Source organism: Microcebus murinus, chromosome 3 (genome assembly GCF_040939455.1).
Source record: "Microcebus murinus isolate Inina chromosome 3, M.murinus_Inina_mat1.0, whole genome shotgun sequence".
Classification (NCBI taxonomy): Eukaryota; Metazoa; Chordata; class Mammalia; order Primates; family Cheirogaleidae; genus Microcebus; species Microcebus murinus.
This window is the reverse complement of record NC_134106.1, coordinates 35,624,452-35,646,788: the sequence shown is the minus strand read 5'-3', so window position 1 is coordinate 35,646,788 and position 22,337 is coordinate 35,624,452. Positions and strand designations below refer to the sequence as shown.

Sequence of the window (22,337 nt, the reverse complement as noted above, 5' to 3'; positions counted from 1 at the left end):
ACTATAAACTTTCAGAATTGTTCTTAACTTTGATAAGTGGAAAAAGTTAACTGTCAACTTTCCATCACAGTGTAACTACACTGCTATTACTATAATTATAAAGTACCACAGATGACAAATACTAACAAATCATACCTCACTTTAGTGGTCAACTTGGCAGCTGTCTTAAATTTTTTCTCTACTCATCAATGCTAATTACTGGTTAAGATGATGATTAGTGTCTTCTAAAATGCTTTAATTCCAATTGTTGAAGTGGAAATAAAGAAAAAAGATAACTCACAAATAAAGGACACATTGCAAATATATTCAAAGTAAGCAATCCAGATACTGGGTTAGAATATTTTGTTTTAATTCAAGAGGATGAACTTATTCCAAGTTTCTTCTTAGGAGTCAGGGAAAATAGGATCTGGCCCCATCTCTTCCATTACCCATGAAATTAATCTCATATCTTAGGCAGGGACTAGCTCAGTGGTTTAAATCATTGTTTTGTTTTGTTTTTAATGGTAAAACCTTTTTTTCCCCCCCAACAAATGACCCCTTACAAGAAAACAGATACAAGAGGAACAGCAGGGAAAGCTCCACTGGAGGAAATCTTTGGGCTCTAAGGAAAATAATATGGAAAATTCTGGATTGCAAAAAACACAGAACATTTTACCATCTAGGGTTGTTTAACTAAAAAACCTATAGTTTTTACCAAAAAAGATCATAACTCACTTGAGATTATATCTGAAATATGATCAAATTGAATGAATTTTTTTGTAATGAGATAAAGAAATAATCAGAATAGTATCAAAATGTATATTATATCAAATTGAAAAACCAGAAACAACCAAAACATCCCCAAATAGGAGGTTGTCTAAATTATTTATGGTAATCTGTACAATGGAATAATATGCTGCCGTTAGGAATGAAAATGTAGAATATACTTACTGACATGTTAAGAAATTTATAATAGATTAGCATGACCCTGATTTCAATTAAGAAATATCTTTTCCTGCTTCCTTGAGATGTACACACACACACACATATACATATACACATACATACATAGAGAGGAACAAACACACAAACAAATAAGTCCAGAGGAATATCACTATGTTAAAAGTGATTGTTTCTAGCTGATGGATTTGCAGGTAATTTATTTTTTTTAAAGAAAATCAGGATTTTCTAATTTTCCCACAATGAATATGTATCATATACAGTATATTATAAAAATTTTAAATAAATGTGTACAATATTAACTTAAAAGTAATGTACTCTATGTACAAGAAAATACAGAATCAAAATTAGTGTAGTTTAGAATTGGAAGAAATTTTAGATACTATCTAGCCAATTTCCTCAAATTCTCATGATATACTAGTATTGATTTAAATGATTTTTATTATAATTTCATGTAAATGTATATTACTATATGGTAACAATTCCAAATAAACATAAACTCAAATCTGGGAGTCACTTTTTTTTATCTTTTATCACTAAAAGAACAACCAAAATTTTAAAAATTCACTAGTAAACTGTGGCCCTCTGAGAATGTAGCCACAGTCTCCTTGGTTTCCTAATTCAAGAAACACTGACCTAGTTAGTACAAGTTCATTTAGAGGCTATCAAAATGAATTCCATCTTCCCTCCCATTACCTCAATCACACCAGAAGTCCAGTCTTCTCCTCTGACCCCTTATCCCTGGGTCTCTTAATTCCATAATCCTCAATGCATCCCTTCATCTGGCCCAATAATCTCTTTCGGTTCTCCCTTCCTTTAAAAATCTTTCCACTCGGCTGGGCACGGTGGCTCACGCCTGTAATCCTAGCACTCTGGGAGGCCAAGGCGGGCCGGATTGCTCAAGGTCAGGAGTTCGAAACCAGCCTGAGCAAGAGCGAGACCCTGTCTCTACTATAAATAGAAAGAAATTAACTGGCCAACTAATATATATGTAGAAAAAATCAGCTGGGCATGGTGGTGCATGCCTATAGTCCCAGGTACTCGGGAGGCTGAGGCAGCAGGATTGCTTGAGCCTAGGAGTTTGAGGTTGCTGTGAGCTAGGCTGACGCCACGGCACTCACTCTAGCCTGGGCAACAAAACGAGACTCTGTCTCAAAAAAAAAAAAAAAAAAAATCTTTCCACTCTACAACTCCAGCTCCATGACTGGCAAAATTCCCAAAATCTCAGTCGTTTCAGAACATTCTCTCTACCTGTTGGCCTTAACTAAAATATGGCTGTCCCTGGACCACTTGTTAAACAAGGCTATTTATTCTCAACACCCTATGTACTTCAGGGTCCTCCTTGTTCCCCAATGCCACCTTCAAACTACTTTACCTCCCTCCTCTTACAAAAATCTCACAGGCTTATACCAATCTACTACCATGGTTGTTGTCATTCTTTTAGCTCACAATCTCCTTTTCCCTCTCAGCTACTGTCATTAGTCTTGTTAACTTCACACCCATGTGGGCGTATGGGTAACCCATCCAAGAACCTGACCTCTCAGTGTATTTTCCTCCTCGCAGAGGCCTTTCCCCTTTCTACTTGTCACCTGTCACTTCCAAGGGTTACATCTTGAATCATTTCACCACTGGAAACTACACCATCTCCAAAATCACACATGCAAAACATACATTCTCTAACAGCTTCTTCAGAAATTCCCACAGTAATAACTCTAGTTCATTGACCCCTTCCTCCACAATGGTTTCTCTTTCTCCATCAGCCTTCTCCTACCTTCACTTCTCTCCTTTTCCATTGTAGAGTCCATAGTTTATCATTATAATCATCTCTTGTAAATATCATCCATATCCCAGGCTTCCTCACTTTTCATTGCACCCGCCCAGCAAACACCAACCCCAGGTAAATCACCTTCCTCCCTCAGGCCTGCACCCATGCAAGTGAGTGATGGTGGAGAAAAAATTATACATACTGTGAATTATTAATATCACCTTTATCCCCATCATCAAAATATCTGTCAACATTGACTGGCAATCCTATTACATTTATCTAACACATTTTCTCTCCCATTTGTTGCAGAAGCTGTCTCATACATTTTTCTTGATCCTCTCCTTGGGATGGATATTCACTTGATCCTCTTCACTTCAATTAGTTCTCTTTCTAGAGCTGGAACCCATTCTACTAAGTGAAGTATCCCAAGAATGGAAAAATAAGCACCACATGTACTCACCAGCAAATTGGTTTCACTGATCAACATCCTAAGTGCACACACAAGAATAACATTTATCGAGTGTCAGGCAGATGGGATGGGGGAGGAGGGGATGGATACATACATACATAATGAGTGCAATGTGCACCGTCTGGGGGATAGACACGCTTGAAACTCTGATGGGGGGGGCAATATATGTAACCTAAACATTTGTACTCCCATAATATGTTGAAATTTAAAAAAAATTAGTTCTCTTTCCTTACTTCTTGCCCTTCTAGCTTTAGTCATTATCCTCTTTTAAGGAGGCTTTCCTACTCTCCCAATCTCTTGGGCTCTGTTAAGTGCCCTGTTTTCCACCATAGCATTTGTCTCATGATATTGTCATTATTGGTGTACTAGTACCTAAGTTCCTTCACAGAAGAGACTGTGTCTTTCATTCTTGTTTTCACAGCGTCTGACAGGATGCCTGGCACATGAAAGATGTTCAATAAATGTCTACTGAATGGATGAATAGAAGGTTGGAAGAAGAGAGAGGAGGCAGCAAGGCAGTTGGTTTTTTGGTAAAGGGTGATTACTATTAGTTGAATAATAGAAGCATTAATTGCTTTTCTTTCTTTTACTTTTCTTTTCTTCTTCTTCTTTTTTTTTTTTTTTTTTTTTTGAGACAGAGTGTCACTCTGTGGCCCAGGCTAGAGTGCTATGGGCGTCAGCCTAGCTCACAGCAACCTCAAACTCCTGGGCTCAAGAGATCCTTCTGCCTCAGCCTCCCGAGTAGCTGGGAGTACAGACACGGGCCAATGTGCCTGGCTAATTTTTTCTATTTTGGGTAGAGACGGGTTCTTGCTCTTGCTCACGCTGGTCTCGAAATCCTGACCTTGAGTGATTCTCCCGCCTTACCTCCCAGAGTGATAGGATAATAGGCATGAGCTACTGTGCCCAGGTCTATTTTTCAAAATAAATTAATGTTCTGCATGAAGCAGAATCAGATGCTTTTTAAAGAACAATACCCTCAAAAGCTCTAGATATCTTAAGGGAGTTCCCAAATCCTCAAAAACAAAATTAGTTTTAATTTACATCAGTGAAAACAAACAAAAAGACTATGTGGCACATATTGCTATCCAGAAAAAGGGGTGGTTTCACAAACAAAACAAAACAAAACTAAACTAAAAGGCTGTCACAACTAAAAAGAAGTCAAGAACAACAGTTACAGAGAGTGACTAGTAAAGGATGTTGGCAGGGGCATTTTGTTTGTGAGAATTTGTATGCTGGAGTCAGTAATCAGTATCATTAGTATAAGCCACTCTGCATAATATTCTTTATAGAATATTTTTTGTAATAGAAATTTATTTGTACCATAACACTAGTTCTGGTTATTTATTCATTTATTTAAATCCATGTATGTATTTATATAACAGTAAGAGAAAAGGTAGGAAATTGTTAAAGTACTATATCCACTATGAAAACCACTCTCCTCATAGTAGTAAACTCATGAAATACTTACATAATTAAGTTTAAAAATATAAATGATCCCTATGATAATTTAATTTTAAAGAATTAAATTCAGATTTAAAAAGGTAAAGTGGTCCAATATGAAAACTTTGGAAAATACAGAAATTAAAAATGAAAACATACAGTAATTAATATTTTACTATTGGCCAGGCATGGTGGCTCAGGCCTGTAATCCTAGCACTCTGGGAGGCTGAGGCGAGAGGATTTCTTGAGCTCAGGAGTTTGAGACCAGCCTGTGCAAGAGCGAGATCCCGTCTCTACTATAAATAGAAAGAAAATTAGCCAAACAACTAAAACAGAAAAAATTAGCCAGGCACAATGGCTCATGCCTGTAGTCCCAGCTCCTCAAGAGTTTGAGGCAGAAGGATCGCTTGAGCCCAGGAGTTTGAGGTTGCTGTGAGCTAGGCTGATGCCACGGCACTCTAGCCTGGGCAACAGAGTGAGAATCTGTCTCAAAAACAAAAAAATAAATAAAATAAAATTTTACTATCCATATTTCTAATTTTCATCTTTATATATTTATATAATGGAGATATTGTATATAAAATTTGTGTCCTGCTTATTTAAATTCACATTATATTATTTCATTTCTAATAACTCTTTTATAGTTATATAGTTATTTCCCCCAATAAATATACTTCTAATGTTGTATATAATACCTCCCAATGCTGGATGTCATTTGTGCAGGTAGGGCCTTTTGAGACATAGCTAGAGACAAAAGGGGTGCTCAGGCTGCCTGGGCCCTGCGGTTGCTAAGGGAACGTGTAGCCTTGTTGATGCAGTTTAGTTTCTGAAAGCTTTATATATGTCAATACCCTTAAATGGAAGCATGAAGCACAGAAACTGAATAGTAATATGGATCTCAAATAGAAATGAGCTATGCTTCATAAATTTCAGCATCTTGCATCTGACAAACCTCAATCTTTGTTAAACAGGTCCGCCAGCAATTCTGCCTCCTGGGCAGGAAATTTTGTGGGCCAAGCAAAGCTGGATAAAGGTACAATGCATCTCCTCTTGCTCTGTGTGGCCACTTCAAAACCTTTCTGTATGCTTGGCTAAATACAATAGAAAATTACAGTAAGTGGGGGCGGGGTCTCTTCCTACTAATCAGTGGTCCAATGCAACTGCTGCTATATTTTCCTCACGTTTTCCAAAACAATTCATAACCCTATAACAAACATCACTGACATAATTTGATAATTCCTTTAATGAGATTCCTGAAAGTGAAGTAACTAAATCTAAAATATGAACTTGTTAAGATATTGACTTATTGAGAAGCTGAAATATTCAGCTTTTATATTAGATTGATATAGAAGATCTGAATATTTTCAAATTATGAAATAAAAAATAGCAGTTAAAATTTTTTTAAAACTCTTTACCATTATAATTTTTCATAGATCAACAAAAAGTACTTTCTAATTCATGCTAAACCAGATGGGTCATCTGGTTAAAGAGTTTAAGTATCTAAATTTTTATCAAAGTATTAAAATAAATTTTACCACTTGTTAAATCATCACAGTAATTGAAAGAGAAAAGTTAAAAAGAAAGCATTACCCCATTTTTACTGCCAATGAAGAAAACAGATTTTTCTCCAATTTCAACTCCATCACCTTCACTTCCATTCCTCCCTCTTTTTTCCACTTCAGCTTTTGCAATTTCCCAGAGAGTTTCACTATATGAGAGGCAGAAAAACAAAATTCAGAAATATAAAAAGAATCCTTTAAAATATTTATTTCAAGCTCAGAGAAATTTTATTTCAGTAAAATTTATAAAACAAATCAGTATTATTTTCTGGGGAACAATAACCTGGTAAAACATCTGCAGATTAGTCATTCTGTGATTTTTGTTTTGTTTTGTTTTGAATTAGTTCTTTAAGGAACACTGAAATTGATAAGCAGAGCCTTTATCACAAGATATGAGGTTATGTGATTTTGGGGCTTATAAGCAAGGTTCATACCTGTATGTGTGGGCTTCTCAGACACACAAGAAGGTACAATGACTTCTGGGCATGTATTAACACAACTTGAAAACTACCAACACTTAAAGAATGGGAAATGTGCAAAACCAGTGTATCAAATAATCTTTGCTCCCTGAAATATTTCCCTTTTTTTGTTTTTGTTTCTTAAATTGTTTTTGACTCAGAATGTCTTTTTTAAAATATAAAAAATATAAATCATATAAAATCACAAACATTTTGAAAACCATCCTTTCAATCTTTTTACACACATACATAATTTTATACAAATTAAGATTATATAATATATTTTTTAAAAAATTAAAACCTAAGTGAAAATGGAGTATTGAACTAAAAAATATATATAGGCAGTAGTGATGAATCCTTACCCTGAATCTGCTATTTTGTATGTATGGGAACTTGGGCAAATTACCTAACCTCTCTAGACCTTCATTCATTTATTAAACAAATACTTCTGAGCACGTAATATATGCAAACCTCTGTTCTAGTTCCCAGGCTCAACTCTGTTTCTTCATCTCTAAAATACCCCAGTAAAAAAGAAAATCAGCTTTACAGAGTTGTCACGATTATTAAAATACGTATTTAGTTTAGGGTCTCTCCTATAAAATTACAAAATTATTGAGACTTTATAATTATTACTATTCAAGAATAGTACCCGGAATAAAGAAAGAGTCAAAACAGGAGTCCTTAAATGCTTGCACTAAAATTCACGCGTTTATTTTACAGGTGAGCCTCCAGAACTCAGTCTGGGCTTGTCTGTTGTCCTTCATGTACACACCATTCTTTCAAAATGTGATTATCTGCTTTCCAAGTACCCAGCAGAGAGGCGAGCAGGAGGTGCTGTAATTAGGCATGCCACCTATAGAAACTTGTAACTATAATCATAGCTATATAACTGTAACCAATTACACTGTGATTGAAAGATGAGTTTTTCAGACTAAATTCATAAACTCAAAGGAGATAACACCACTGATCCCAAGGTGAGAAAAAGATTTATCCCGCTCTGTGCTGCATTCCCTGAACCCTCTTCCCGACATACTTAGAAGTTGTTCAGAGGTGGTTTAGGACTATCTCGAGAACAGGTCATTAAAATGGACATCACGGAACTTAAGAGCTAAAATGTATTTTACAAGCCCTCCCCGCTCCCCCCGCCCCCTGCAAAGTGATGTTATACTTTCCACTGTGCCTCCCAAGTTTCCCTCATTTATTGCTGTCGAGAACCCCCGCCCCAAAAGGGGCGGCCCAGGGGCGGAGGCTTTGTGGTCTAGTTCACCGCCGAATCCCCTGCTCCTGGAACAGTCCCTGGCTCGCAAGAAACTTTTACTCAATCAGTGAATGGGTGGAGTCGATGATTTTTCAAAATCTCCTCCTTTTCTACCTAGGAAACTTTTCTACCTGTTTGCTGCAGAATCCTGTTGCTCAAGGATGGGTCCAACGAATCCCTAACCATCCAGACAAGGGTTGAAAGCAAGTCAGACCCACAATCTGCTTCCACCAACAGGTCCCTGGGGGCTCCCTCTCCCCGAATATACCCTGAGCGGCCTCTCCCTCCTCTGCCCCTCACAGGCTGGGGGGGAGGGGAGAGAGGAGAGGTCTTGACGGCAGCGTGGGCCGGGCGCAGGCAAGGTTGAGGGAATACCTGGGCATCGTAGCTGCGCGGGCCCAAACGTCGTGGACGCCGCGTTAGAGCCCGGGCTAGAACCAGGCCCGAGACGAGTTCAGTGAGGAGCCGGAGTGCAGGCTCCTGGGTTGCCATGGAGCGACGTCGCGGCCGCGCTTGCGTGCCGAAGAGAGGTATCATGGGAAATATAGTTCTCAGCGTTCCTTTTCGACTCTCGCTCGCGGCTTCAAACCCTAGGATGCCAGGGACCGAGGTGACAAGGGTTACGAACTTGGGACCTATGAGCAATTGTTTTGGGGCTGGAGTGTTCTTTTATTTAAATAATGCTTTACTGAATGCCAAGTATGTGTCAGGGGTCTCTGCTGTCTCTCATTTTTTACTTTTCTCTCCTCAGAGGCCATGATTTGCAAATAGAGGGTGAAACAATCTCTTGAGCTGTTTTCTACTAATTTACTAATTTACCTTAAGCAAAGAATATTCAGACCTTAAAAGTAAGGCATGTGATTTTAATATTTTCCAATTTTCTGAATGTTTAGTGTTTTCAAGTTTTAGGCAATAGCATATTATGTATTTATTAATAAGTTAATGAAGCAAGTACATCTCCTACATACTTCATTTACTTTATGAATGTAGACTATTTTTGTTTGAACTTTGTGGTCTCTTTACATCAATAGCAAACCTTGAATTGTTACTATATGCATGGTTCTGTGCTACACAGAGTAATGAATAAAAAGATGAGTAAGACAACATCCCTACCCTCAAGAAAGACGTACACAGCTACTGATAATAACCCAGGAAAGCAGGTGATATAAGCTATTGTAGAGAGGCACAAAAAATTACATGAGAGCATGTGACTATGCCTGAAGGAGTTGGTGAAACAGTCATGGCACTGATAGTATTTGGTCTGTGTTGAATGCTGAGTAGACTCAGGCTCTCTAGCCCAAGATGCCCTGAATATTTGAAGCATACTCTCCCTCCAACCGTCTGCCATTTGGCTTGGCTTCTATAGTTTGATGTTCTAGAACATGGGCTTCGGAGTAAGTTAGAGCTAGATTCAAGTCCTGACTCACATTTGCTAAGTTGCCACATTGGGTAAATGGCTCAATTTCTCTGGTTTCAATCCTGTAAAAGCAAGGAAAGATTATGAGTTTTAAATGAGATAAATTTATGTAAAAAACATAACTTATTTGTGTGTCTAACACATTTTTTAAGTTCTTAATGCTTATTATTAGCAACTTTAAACAAAGAAACACGAGGAACATATTCCTGGAAATGAGGCAGATAAAGAAAAGGGCATTAGGCCGGGTGCGGTGGCTCACGCCTCTGTAATCCTAGCTCTCTGGGAGGCCGAGGCGGGCGGATTGCTCAAGGTCAGGAGTTCAAAACCAGCCTGAGCAAGAGTGAGACCCCGTCTCTACTATAAATAGAAAGAAACTAATTGGCCAACTGATATATATATAAAAAATTAGCCGGGCATGGTGGCGCATGCCTGTAGTCCCAGCTACTCGGGAGGCTGAGACAGAAGGATTGCTCGAGCCCAGGAGTTTGAGGTTGCTGTGAGCTAGGCTGACGCCACAGCACTCACACTAGCCTGGGCAACAAAGCGAGACTCTGTCTTAAAAAAAAAAAAAATAAGAAAAAAAAAAAAAGGGCATTGACTTCAGATAAAGTTTTGGGGAATAAAATCTTCCCAACATCTAGGTGTATTTTGGAGACACAGAGAAGACTACAGTTGCACATAGGAAGAGATGTAAGGGGAATGGAGTTCAACAGAGAAAGGATGATGTTAAGGGAGGTTGACACATCTATCATTCAATCAGCATCTATATAGCCTGGTGGTACTAGCCAGCCTGTAAGATCACAAACTGATATGGTACAGATTATAATGACTTGGGTTCTGGAACTTTGGAATGCCTTTGCATGCTAGTTAGGAATGCCTGTTGATATTGACAGCAATAATGATAGCTAATAGTTTTGCTATGTACTAGGCACAGTACTAGCACTTCAAGAGTTTATTTGTTTGGATAACTGGGATGGGTGATTGAAGGAAGTAGCCTGGTAACAGGAAAGGTTAAGGTTATGTGGGGTGGGCACTGATCAGCAGCATTGATTCCGTTCATTCAGTTGATCTGATTAATCAGATGAGTTCCCCTTTCTTCCTTTATTCCTTCTGAGGCTTCATACTTGGGCAAAGAAAGTTGACCTTGTTGGGTAGATGAAAATTGTTCTTAACCACTTCAGTACCAGTGCCTGCTATAGTCGATAGCCACAGATGAACGTGCACAGCAACGTTAGCTGACAGCCGTGATATGAAGGTGCACAGCCAAGCGTCGACTTTAACGGTAATAACAAAACTTGACTTTTCTAATTTTTCATTTATCAAAATAAAATTGTGAACATTTAAACATAACATAATGAAAACATATATGTTTATGTTACCTATTCTGATTTACATTACAAGTAAAGCTGCCTGTAAAGTAAAACAAGCTTTCAGTGCTTTAAAGCTTTCCTCATCACACAAGAGCAAAACACATTCATCGTCAATGCACAGCACAAACTATCGTGCAGACTATGAGTGACGCTAAGTTTCGCAGCCGGAGAGTGCGGTACCGAAGTGGTTAAGGTAAGAATATACAAAGATTTGAACTCCTCTACTGGATCACCCTAAGAATACCCAAGGATTTCAAAGCTTTTGATGGAGAAGAAGACAATTTTATGCTGCTTGTAAATGGAATGAGCAACAGTGCAGAAGGGTAAAGGTGTGTGCAGTATTTGGGGAAGTGAATAGTTTGGGGCAGAGCATTTAAAGTGCCTGGTGGAGATAAGGTGGGAGAGCAAACTGGTCAGGTAGAATGGGGTACTGTGAACGATCCTGCAGTCTGGATTTCACTGTGTTCATTATGAGAAACTAAATAAGATTTTAAAATAGGAGTATGTCATGACTGGACCTGATTTCAGTGAGATGATTTTTTGCAGCTGTGTGAATGATGCTTTGGCGTCTAGAAGACCATATGGAGGTCATTAACAATAGCTGGGAAAGTTACAGTCAGAGTTTTTACATTTTTTCCCTTGTTTTCAAAGTTATGTAAGCTTATTATAGAAAAAAATGGTCTGCAGAAAAAATAAAAAGGGTAAAATAAGCATACCCAGAACTAAAATCTATTAGCCATTTTGCTGTTTCATCCTAATCATTTTTCTCATAGAGCTGAGATTAATTGTAAAGTTAATATCCTGATTTTAACATTTAATTCTCTGTATCAATTTTTATTTTTATTTTTTGAATGAAACCCTAATCCATATCAATTTTTAAAAATTCATCATGGACATAACACTGATGACTGCAGAATATTCCATTATATAGATTTTTTCATAATTTACTTAAACATTCTCCTAATATTGAGTAAGTTTGATGTTATTCAGAGTAAACATCTAGTATGAATTGGGTTAATTACAGCCCTTTCCTGGGATTTTTCAAACTAGAATTGCGAAAAGCAACTCACTCTTCCTCTGGAGGAAATTAGCATATTTTCTACTAAATGAAGAATCTATTTTGTAGTTTGAGACCATGAAGCAGACCCACATTGATATGAATAGAATGCCCTGGCATATTTCTCATGGTTCCAGTTGTCCCTGAGGCTCAAGGCTCATCTGTGTCCTCACCTTTCTTATGGGTTGGTTGTTCAGCTTGTCCTTGGATTTTATGAGACATCCTGGTATCCTTGTAATAAATTTTCTCATTGTTGTCTAAGATAGTTCAAGTTGAATTTTGGAATTTACAACAAAAAGAGTTCTGTCTAATATAGTTACTAGACAGTAGTGAGTGAGGCCTTGGGGAAAAGGAGAAAAGCCATTGTTTCTCACTTGGTTGATTGATGAATTGGTGATCCTATTAACTAACATGGTGAGTTTGAGATATCATCCAGCAGACAGTTGGACCATTTGGGGTCCACTGGACTTGGAAGTTAGGAGGTTGATGGTAACTTCATGTAAAGACATTTCAGTAGAACAGTGAGAGCATGACATCAGTGTTGACAATGCCTCATCCCCACCGGGCGTGGTGGCTCATACCTGTAATCCTGGCACTCTGGGAGGCTGAGGTGGGCGGATAGTTTGAGCTCAGGAGTTGAGATGAGCCTGAGCAAGAGCAAGACCATGTCTCTACTAAAAATATAGAAATTAGCTGGACAACAACTATATATATATATATATAATTAGCCAGGCATGGTGACACATGCCTGTAGTTCCAGCTACTTGGGAGGCTGAGGCAGAAGGATTGCTTGAGCACAGGAGTTTGAGGTTGCTGTGAGCTAGGCTGATGATGCCAGGGCACTCTAGCCTGGGCAAGAGTAAGACTCTGTCTCAAAAAAAAAAAAAAAAGAAAAAAAAAAGATACCTGGGAGGAAAATCTTATATATAATCTATGAATAATCCAAAAGCTAATAAGAACTTTCCTCAAGCTTTTTTAAGGTTACACACTTTTTTTTTTGAGACAGTCTTACTCTGTCACCCCAGGTATAGTGCAGTGGCATCATCATAGCTCACTGCAACCTCAAACTCCTGAGCTCGAGCAATCCTCCTGCCTCAGCCTCCACAGTAGCTGGGACTATAGGCACACGCCACCATGCCCAGCTAATTTTTCTAATTTTAGTAGAATCAGGGTCTCACCCTTGCTCAGGCTTGTCTCAAACTCCTGACCTCAAGTGATCCTCCCGCTTTGGCCTCCCAGAGTGCTAGGATTACAGGTGTGAGCCACCACTTCCGGCCCTAAGGTTACACACTTTCTATAAGCGTTTCTCTCATAAAAGGCAACTCTTACCACAGTTTGATAGTATTTTCCAGATATTCAAGAAGTTAATATCTTCTAAGCCATCTCCTTAGTATTACCCAACATTTGGTTCTTAGGGATTCCTGGGAATTCATTAGAAACACATGGTGAGAGAGGGAATTAGCCTTCTTTTGCCACTGCCACTGCTAAAGAAGAGTAATCTGATTACAATAAAAGCACAATATAACCTACCAGCACCTTCAAAGAGAGATACCCTCCACCTACCAATACACACACGGTTTATTAGAAGATTATGTTAGCAAGTGCTGGAAGGAGGGGTACCCTGTATTTAAGTGCTGTGGTGAACATTTGTGTCTTATTTTGGAGTTATTTGCTAACACGTTTCCCTAGTCAGAAAGAGATGCACACCTCCTGCCCTCGCACTGTTTATTAGAAGATTATGTTGGCAAAGTGCTAGAATACAGCACTATATTCAAGTGCTGTGGTGAACATTTGTGTCTTATTTTGGAATTATTTGCTAGGAAAGTTTTTATTCCTTGCCTATTACTTGATGGCAAAATAATTATAAAGCATACAATGAAGATTTTTGGATTGATGTTGATTATAAATGTGCCTCCAGAGTTTTCGTGACTATGTGCAATTAAGGTAAAATTAAATTCCATAACTAAAATCACCATATGGAGCAAGTGCTTATCTGATCTCCTTATCCCAGCCTTCTTTTTTTTTTTTTTTTGAGACAGAGTCTCACTTTGTTGACCAGGCTAGCGTGAGTGCCATGGCGTCAGCCTAGCTCACAGCAACCTCAAACTCCTGGGCTCAAGCAATCCTCCTGCCTCAGCCTCCCAAGCAGCTGGGACTACAGGCATGCGCCACCATGCCCGGCTAATTTTTTCTATATATATATATATATTAGTTGGCCAATTAATTCTTTCTATTTATAGTAGAGACGGGGTCTCGCTCTTGCTCAGGCTGGTTTCAAACTCCTGACCTCGAGCAATCCGCCCGCCTTGGCCTCCCAGAGTGCTAGGATTACAGGCGTGAGCCACCTCACTCGGCTATCCCAGCCTTCTTTCTAGGCCTACCAACTCTTCAGTGTAGGACTAACCTTCCCACTTAAATGCTCAAGAAAAGCTATGTATTGGTCCTGCTGAAATATGGACAAATCTTACTTAATCCTAAATACCTGTGTGAGGACTTACTTTAATTTGGAGTTTAAAGGAAAAAGGTTTCCTCTTGTTGCAGTAAAATCCCTTTCTTCTTTTAAGGAAAAGAGAATGGGGGAAAATGTGAGAAGGGATTGATTTCTGCACTAACCAGGTAGGTAGTGGAGAAGCTGCCCCATTCAATTCTTCTATTCCTCACTTCCCTTCCTCCATCCCCACATTATTAGAGCATTGCCTCCTCAGAAGTAAGCCCGTAGCCCCCAAGTGTCAAATCCAGCATCACCAACTTCCATGGCAGCCAGGGAGTGGGTGGATGTCGGAAATGCGTTCTTAGCATCTGGGACCACTTAAAGCCTTTTTCTAGAGAAATATAGTTATCTATAGTGGTAAGTTCTTCAGAATTATGCTTCAGTACAATTATGGGTTAAATTTATTGTTTAGGAATCTGACCACGATGTATTTTTTTCTATAGAAAAAATTTCCAAACAACAAACTATTAAATACATTTTGGAAACAAAGACTCTTTATAAGTTGTGACTAACCTCTCTTGTAAATTGAAAGTTAAATTCATTTCCAAGCTATGGCAGTATTTGGTATTAAGGGCACACACACAGACACACACACACACACACACACACACACACACACATATATATACTCCAGAAAATTTAAAATACATTTTTGGAACACAGTCCATTCAACTCAGCTATATGAAATAAGCTCCCTTACGGAGCTTATAAAATCATGGGAGAATCAAAATTTTTATCTGTTTACATATTATGTGTCATTATGCATACATATGTATTAAAATTACAATTTTCCAAAACAGCTTCCTTTTATATGGATAAAACAAAGCAACACTGAAGACAAGGCATGAAAGCAAGAGAAGGAAGTAATAACTACCATTTTCACTGGTACTACACCTCAGCTTTGACAATGAAAACATTAGGTATTTCTTGAAGATTATTCAAAAGATAATGCTCAAAATGGGTTTTGTAAATCATTTATTATGATTGAAAGGAAAGAAAATGATAGGAGACAAATATTACAATTAAACATCCACCATTATTCTCTTGTAACCAATCATAATAACATACCTTGAATTTTTTAAATGGCTATATAATTTCCCAGAAAATAAAATTTTCACATCATCAGTTACAGAAAATTGATTTCTTTCCATCAAAATATTTTATCTCTGCTCTATCAAAAATAAATGCCACGTCTAAGGTACTACGGTTTAAGCTAAACTTTCACTACCTGTTTAAATTAGAAGATTCGGGGGAGGGGTTTACCAGATGGTGAATAAACTATTGCCTGAGAATAAAGCCTCACATATAAGTAACAGCTCTGCCAAGCCTCTGGCTCACCATCTAATTATGAAATTGCTTTCTGGGAACTTAGAAACTCTACTGTGTCACAGCCAAATGGCTCCTGAGAGGCATCCCAAACTAGTAAGCAGTTTATTTTCAAAAACTAATTTGCTTACTCAGTGAGTAGTTGTGGCTCAAAAGATGTAGAGGAAATAGTCAATGGAAATCTATTTCAATGTTTTTTTTCCGATCTTCTGTCATTACAAATAAAGCACAATATTACTTAAGCAATGCATTTCTTGGTTGTGCCCCTTCTAGGGATGCTAATATGGGATGGAACATTTTTACAAGGCTTAATGTAAGAACAGTACATTGCCATAAGGAGAAAGCAGCAAAGAAGAAAATAATGAAGGCTCTGCCAACAAATTAACTCAGCAGCTAACATTTTTTACAAATTGCTTAAAAAAATATGACAAAGTGATAAATACATGTCAAAAAATAAATACAAATATTCTATACATAAATAAAATTAAGTATACTTATGATTACTATTACAATTGAACATTTTTATAATATAATTTTCATGTCTTATCACAGTTTCATTTTTACCATGAGTACTAATTACACTGTTTTGACACATACTGGAATGCCCTGACCATATACGTACCCTAGTAAAGTAATACATTTCAAGACTCTATCAACTAAAATTTTACCTCCTTTGACAGAAGAATTACTTTCTCTTTTCTTTTAAAAAATGTTTTTGGAATTTATTTTCAAACTATAATTAGAAAGGACTGTATGAGGGGCAAAGCTTTAAAGATTGTCTTTGTTTTCAAAGATATTATTACTTAACAAAGCAAGGTCAAGGTGACCAAATGCAGTGAAATGTGGGGAATATTCCAGTGAACCTGGGCTATGTTGACAGCCAAGGAATGTCTGGAATCACTGTCTCATTCTAAATTTTACACTCCAATGATCTGAAAAGGTGACAGGGTATACTTTTCTAATACCACATAGGAGGTTTAGGTTACCTAACTCCTGCTTTCTCATTTAATGATTCATAGACCCAGACGATTTATTGTACTTGCTCTAAAATTTACTCTTCACACCACAGCTGTTTCTTACACTGTGTACTCCTCTCCAAACACCATATCATTGATTAAAAACATTTAATTACAGTACTTACTTTTTTGGCAGTGAACATTTCCAAATAATCAACTGTTTTAGTAAATGAGAATTTGGAATCTCCCCTTCTAAAGATCGCCAGAATATTAAAAAGAAAGAAAAACACCATACTGAATGATGCGTCTAATAACAAGGGGGTAGGGAGATGGAAAAACTGATGAATTCTAACCCATTTATTCTAAGAGAAAATTAGCGTGTTGGCAAATTTGTGTTTATATTTCATTGTTAATATTCATTTAAATAATTAAGAATCAGATAAAAGAGAGTCACTCCCATTGCTGTTAAAGTTTGGAACACTGATGTGTGGATACCATGCTGCCAGGGGTAAACAAACTTGTTGGGAACGGATGCAGCCCTTGCATAGAGGACAAGAAATGAATGCTCAGGCTTTCAGAGTAAGGTGGGGCCTTTGGTTGGTCTGCTGCTTGACAGAAGGGGCTGGCTTCCCATTGCCCTGGTCTGGGTTCCCTGGGGCCGGGCTGAGAGCAGTGCTGGAGCAGAGAGGTGGTGAAATGCTGTTTTTTGCTGATGAAAGTTATTTATGTAACTGGCGATCAAAAGAGTGATCTCAAGAATCTAAAACAAGAAAAACAGAGTTGTTATACTCATCACTTCCACAAGAGAGCAGAGAGTATGGGCCATGGGTAATCTTCATTTGCAAGTGCCCAGGTTACCAGAATTATTTTCTTTCTAGATCAAACAATGAAGTACTTACATGTCTAGCACCATCAAGGCACTGACGCTTTTCATTACTTTAGCAGAAAGAGTGAATCTCACAATCAAATTCGGTGGCAATATTAGGAAATGTGACAGTCAGTAGTACAACTCTATCAATTATCTTAAAGCCACATTTGTGAATATATGCATTAAGCAAGTCAGTGTCATAACAACTATTTAAAGTACTGAGTGGGACCCGATCTTCTGCACTTAATGGCTAGCTGCCTTCACTTAAGTATAAACTTAATTAAGAAAGATACCTTCTAATCTTCCATCTTTTAAAAAGCTTCATATTCTGAGGTAGTCTCTTTTTTTTTTTTTTTTGAGACAGAGTCTAGCTTTGCTGCCCAGGCTAGAGTGAGTGCTGTGGTGTCAGCCTAGCTCACAGCAACCTCAAACTCCTGGGCTCAAGCAATCCTGCTGCCTCAGCCTCCTGAGTAGCTGGGACTACGGGCATGCTCTACCATGCCTGGCTAATTTTTTCTACATATATCAGTTGGCCAATTAATTTCTTTCTATTTATAGTAGAGACAGGGTCTCAATCTTGCTCAGGCTGGTTTTGAACTCCTGACCTGGAGCAATCCGCCCGCCTCGGCCTCCCAGAGTGCTAGGATTACAGGTGTGAGCCACCTCGCCCAGCCCTGAAGTAGTCTCTTTTAGTTGATAATTTTAAGACAGTTAAAGTTTTAGGAAAATCACTTTCTTGTACTTCTTGCTAAAATTAAGATTACATCTTAGAATGTAATCCTTGTATTTATTGCTTTTACTTCAAGATGTTAAACTACATAGTTTGTTAAACAAGTAAAACCCTGCCTGCCTCTTTCCTCAAATGAGTCCATAAAAGCTAATAACTGTAAGTGAATAAGATAATGTATATAAATTACCTGACAATAACAACTTATACACCATGACCATTTATTTTGAACCTTCCATATACCAGGCACTGGGATAAGTACTTTACAAACTACCTTCACTTAATTCTTAAGCCCAAAGAAGCAGGTAGTATCATACCATTTCTTTATATATATATATATTATATATATAACATAACATATATAATATATATATATAAACAAACATTACAGGGGTACAAATATTTAGGTTACATATATTGCCTTTGCCCCACCCGAGTCAGACTTCAAGTGTGTCTATCCCCCAGACGGTGCGCACCGCACCCATTAAGTGTGAACATACCCACTCTTTCCTCCCCCCTCCCTGACACCCGATGAATGTTACTACTGTATGCGCACTTAAGTATTGGTCAGTTAAGTCATTTCTTAGACAAAGAAACCAAGGCTTGGAAAGATAAGGTATGTCAGAATTTGGACCCATGGTTGTTTGATGTCTGTTTTCCCATATGGAATGTAGTCTTTGCTCAATAAATGTTTTAGTATGAAAAAAAAAATAGCATAAAACTGGCAGAAATGCTTCCACTTACCTTGGGTTTTGCCATGGCAAAAAGTAATTTTTCTGTTGGTTTGTCCTTTGAATGTGTATTGTTAATGACTACCATAAAATCATCTTGGTAACCTCCAAAGGTCATTAGACTCTTGTACACATAGCTGACTATTAACCTCTTCAAAGAGAAGAAAAAGTAAATATGTTATATGCTGTTTACTTTTAAAGAAAGATAAAAAATGAGAAATATCTCCATGAAAATGCTGATACTAATTATGGTACAGTAAAAATTATCTTTAAAAATTATTAAAGAAATTTTAATAAATTTTAATAAAAAAATTATTATTTATTATCTTTAAAAATCAAATCTATTATGATCCAAAATAGATAGTAGTGGTACCAATTTTATTTAGGCATCATCTACCTTTACAATTAAAATATATTTTGATTCTGAAAGAAATATCTCACTGTAGAAAAATTAGAAAATACCAGAAAACAATAAAAAGCACCTTTATTCCAGAATCTAGTGGAAAACCACTGTTAATATTTTTTATATGTCCTTTCAGATATCTCTTATGTATATTAGGGTAAGCCATATGAAACTGATACTTTTTGGTTAAAATGGTCAAATATTGGAAAATTCATATGGTTCACCCAGATAGATAGATTTTGAAATATATAAACAAATAATATCATGCATACTGTTTAGCATTCTGCTTTTTTTTAACTTAACAATGATTGTGAACATCTTTCCATAATAAGAAGTAATTATATCTTGGGAGGCCGAGGCGGGCGGATTGCTCAAGGTCAGGAGTTCAAAACCAGCCTGAGCAAGAGCGAGACCCCGTCTCTACTATAAATAGAAAGAACTTAATTGGCCAACTGATATATATATATTAAAAATTAGCCGGGCATGGTGGCGCATGCCTGTAGTCCCAGCTACTCGGGAGGCTGAGGCAGGAGGATCGCTCGAGCCCAGGAGTTTGAGGTTGCTGTGAGCTAGGCTGACGCCACGGCACTCACTCTAGCCTGGACAACAAAGCGAGACTCTGTCTCAAAAAAAAAAAAAAAAAAAAAAAGAAGTAATTATATAACATCATTTTACATAATTTTAGAGACAACCTTTTATTATAGGATATTTAAATCTTTTTTATTATTTCAAAATATTGATTAAGGGTGTACAAGTGTTTTTGGTTACATGGGTATCTTGTATAATGCTTAAGTCGTGGCTTTTGGCATGTCCATCACCAGTAAATCATTTTTTATTTGTTAACTATCTTAAGCAATATTCCAGTGAACATGTTTAGACATATTTCATAATGCACATACCTAATTTCTTTGATTATAAAATCAAACAACAGGAATTTCTAGCTCAGGAATTTTTCCAAACTCTCCTCCAGAAATATTACACTCACTTTCCCAGCACTGCTGTCTTGTTGACAGTAGATATTATCATTCTTTTAAATCTCTGCAACCTGACTGGTGAAAAGTAGAATCTCACTGTTTTAAATTGCATTAATTTGATCACTAGTGAGATTAACATTTTAATTTTTAGTTTTTTAAGCTATGTATTCAATCTCTGGAAAGAGATTAACATTTTAAACTACATTTGTTGAACATCTGTATTTCTTACTTTTGTGAATTGCCTTCACCCATCTGTCTATTGGTGTACTCAGAATTTTCTTACTGTTTCATAAGACATCTGTGTCTTATATTAAGGATTTCAACCCTTTGTCACATATGCAGCAAATAATTTTCCCCCCTCTATCTCTAAAACTATTTAAAATATGTAATTTAAAGATGTATAGCCTAAAAGTAAAGTAATCTGCATATCTAATGATTAGCTTGCAAGACTGAGAAGACCATTATAGCATCAAATGCCTCAGAACTGCAACCTACCTGTGTTTAACTTCCTGGCCTGTATGGCCACCTCCTGGGATCTAGGGAACTGGTTTACTTGACTAAGGTAACTCAAACTGGTGTACAGTTTTTTATTAACTTTAAGTCACTGATTTTATAATTTGTCTTCAAGTTATCCTTTTAAGAACTAAGAGGCATTCAGAAAACATAAATTCCTTCAAAAAAGTTTTTCAGCATTTATAAGGGGAAACAGTTAACTATAACACTACAGGACAGTTTGGTTTCCAGAAAATTTCCAGTGATCTCTGACTATAGGCATAGGTAAGAAGAGCCCACTACACTTGCCAGGTGAATTTAATAATTCCTGTCCACCAGATTAAAAAAAAAATAAAATTTTTAGTAAATAATTGGACATAAAACATATGACATAAAATAATATAAATTTCAGAAAGTAAATTAATACATATAGAAAGCATAGTTTGACTATTTTTAATTATGTGAAAGTGCTAAGATACTGTATATGTACAAATGAACTAGCAAGTGACACTGCAGGAAATTATAGAAATTGTTATAAAAGCCTCAGTGAAACTGAACTTTAGCTTTGGTAATTAAAGTTTCTACTTTAATGATATCTTATAGATTTTAATTTACACAGGAAACAACCTTCCTAACATTTTTTAAAAAGTCATTTCATCAATACAACCATTATTACAATTTAATAATGGTATCTTAATATTTTCCCATATACAATCGAAACCTGTCTTTTCTTGTTTTAAAATATTAAATCATAATCATAGTTGTACTTGTAAAATGACTATTCATTATATAGTATTAGGAAGAATATTTTCTGCATATGAGAAAAATCAGACTAAGATATCATTACCTTCTGTTTACAGTACATTGATCAATGAAAATAGTTGACTCAATGCAAAACTTTAGGGTTTAATCTTACCATGGAGTTGTACTCCAAGATGCTTAAACCATCCTCATGTATAGCCAGCCACATGAAAGTATTTCCAAGTGATGATGCAATTATGGGCTATGAAGAAGTGAAAATATACTATATTATAGATGCTAAGCAAAATTACAGAAATATTTTTCAGTCTAGATGGCCTATAACATTTGCAATTAAACAACAACAACAACAATAAATTTATTAAAAATCTCTCCTGGGAAAGAGGCAGTGTGGTATACTGGAAACAGCAGTGAATGTGTTATTAGAAGACCTGGCTTTGGGACCCAAATCTGCCATTTATTAACACATGCATTTGGCCAACCAACTTAATCTCTTTGAGGCTTGATTTCCTCATCTTTAACATGGGAATAATAATGTTTATATCTTATTTTTCTTCTGTTTGAAGAGGTTAATAGTCAACAGAGCTTTTAGGGTTTCTGTGATTTCCAAAATCCTAATGAAACAAAATATATTGATGTGCTTGATAAGGTATGTAGTACTATTACAAAGTAAAGGATTAGTAGTATAATTGTACACTTTTCCTGAAAGTTATTGAATCTGACATTCAATATCTAATAAAAATAGAATAAAGAGAAAGGAATGAGAAATGGAGTTAGTATTTAATGGGTACAGAGCTTCAGTTTAGGAAAACAAAAAAAGTTCTAGAGATGAATAGTGGTGATAGTAGCACAACAGTGTGAACATATTAATACTT

At 36.8% G+C, this 22,337-nt stretch overlaps 2 protein-coding genes across 3 annotated transcripts in view; both read right to left on the bottom strand.

Annotated features, from left to right (window-relative positions):
- Positions 1-9,394, bottom strand: part of DYNC2LI1 (dynein cytoplasmic 2 light intermediate chain 1) — a 40,718-nt gene extending 31,324 nt beyond the window's left edge. The window contains exons 1-2 of one of the 2 annotated variants that reach the window (XM_076000710.1): positions 9,319-9,394; positions 8,267-8,481 (exon numbers count right to left, since the gene is read on the bottom strand). In XM_076000710.1, coding sequence (XP_075856825.1) covers positions 8,267-8,481; positions 9,319-9,337 — 234 coding nt within the window. In that variant the 5' untranslated portion in view covers positions 9,338-9,394. Of the gene's footprint in view, positions 1-6,206; positions 6,325-8,266; positions 8,482-9,318 lie in introns of those variants that run through there. The other variant, XM_012756425.3, reaches the window with a different exon arrangement.
- Positions 9,395-15,184: 5,790 nt separating this feature from the next.
- The window catches only part of PLEKHH2 (pleckstrin homology, MyTH4 and FERM domain containing H2), a 112,097-nt gene continuing 104,944 nt past the window's right edge, over positions 15,185-22,337 (bottom strand). Inside the window, exons 28-30 of the mRNA XM_012756344.2 lie at positions 21,620-21,706; positions 18,848-18,985; positions 15,185-17,268 (exon numbers count right to left, since the gene is read on the bottom strand). Coding sequence (XP_012611798.1) covers positions 17,083-17,268; positions 18,848-18,985; positions 21,620-21,706 — 411 coding nt within the window. The 3' untranslated portion in view covers positions 15,185-17,082. The remainder of the gene's footprint in view (positions 17,269-18,847; positions 18,986-21,619; positions 21,707-22,337) is intronic.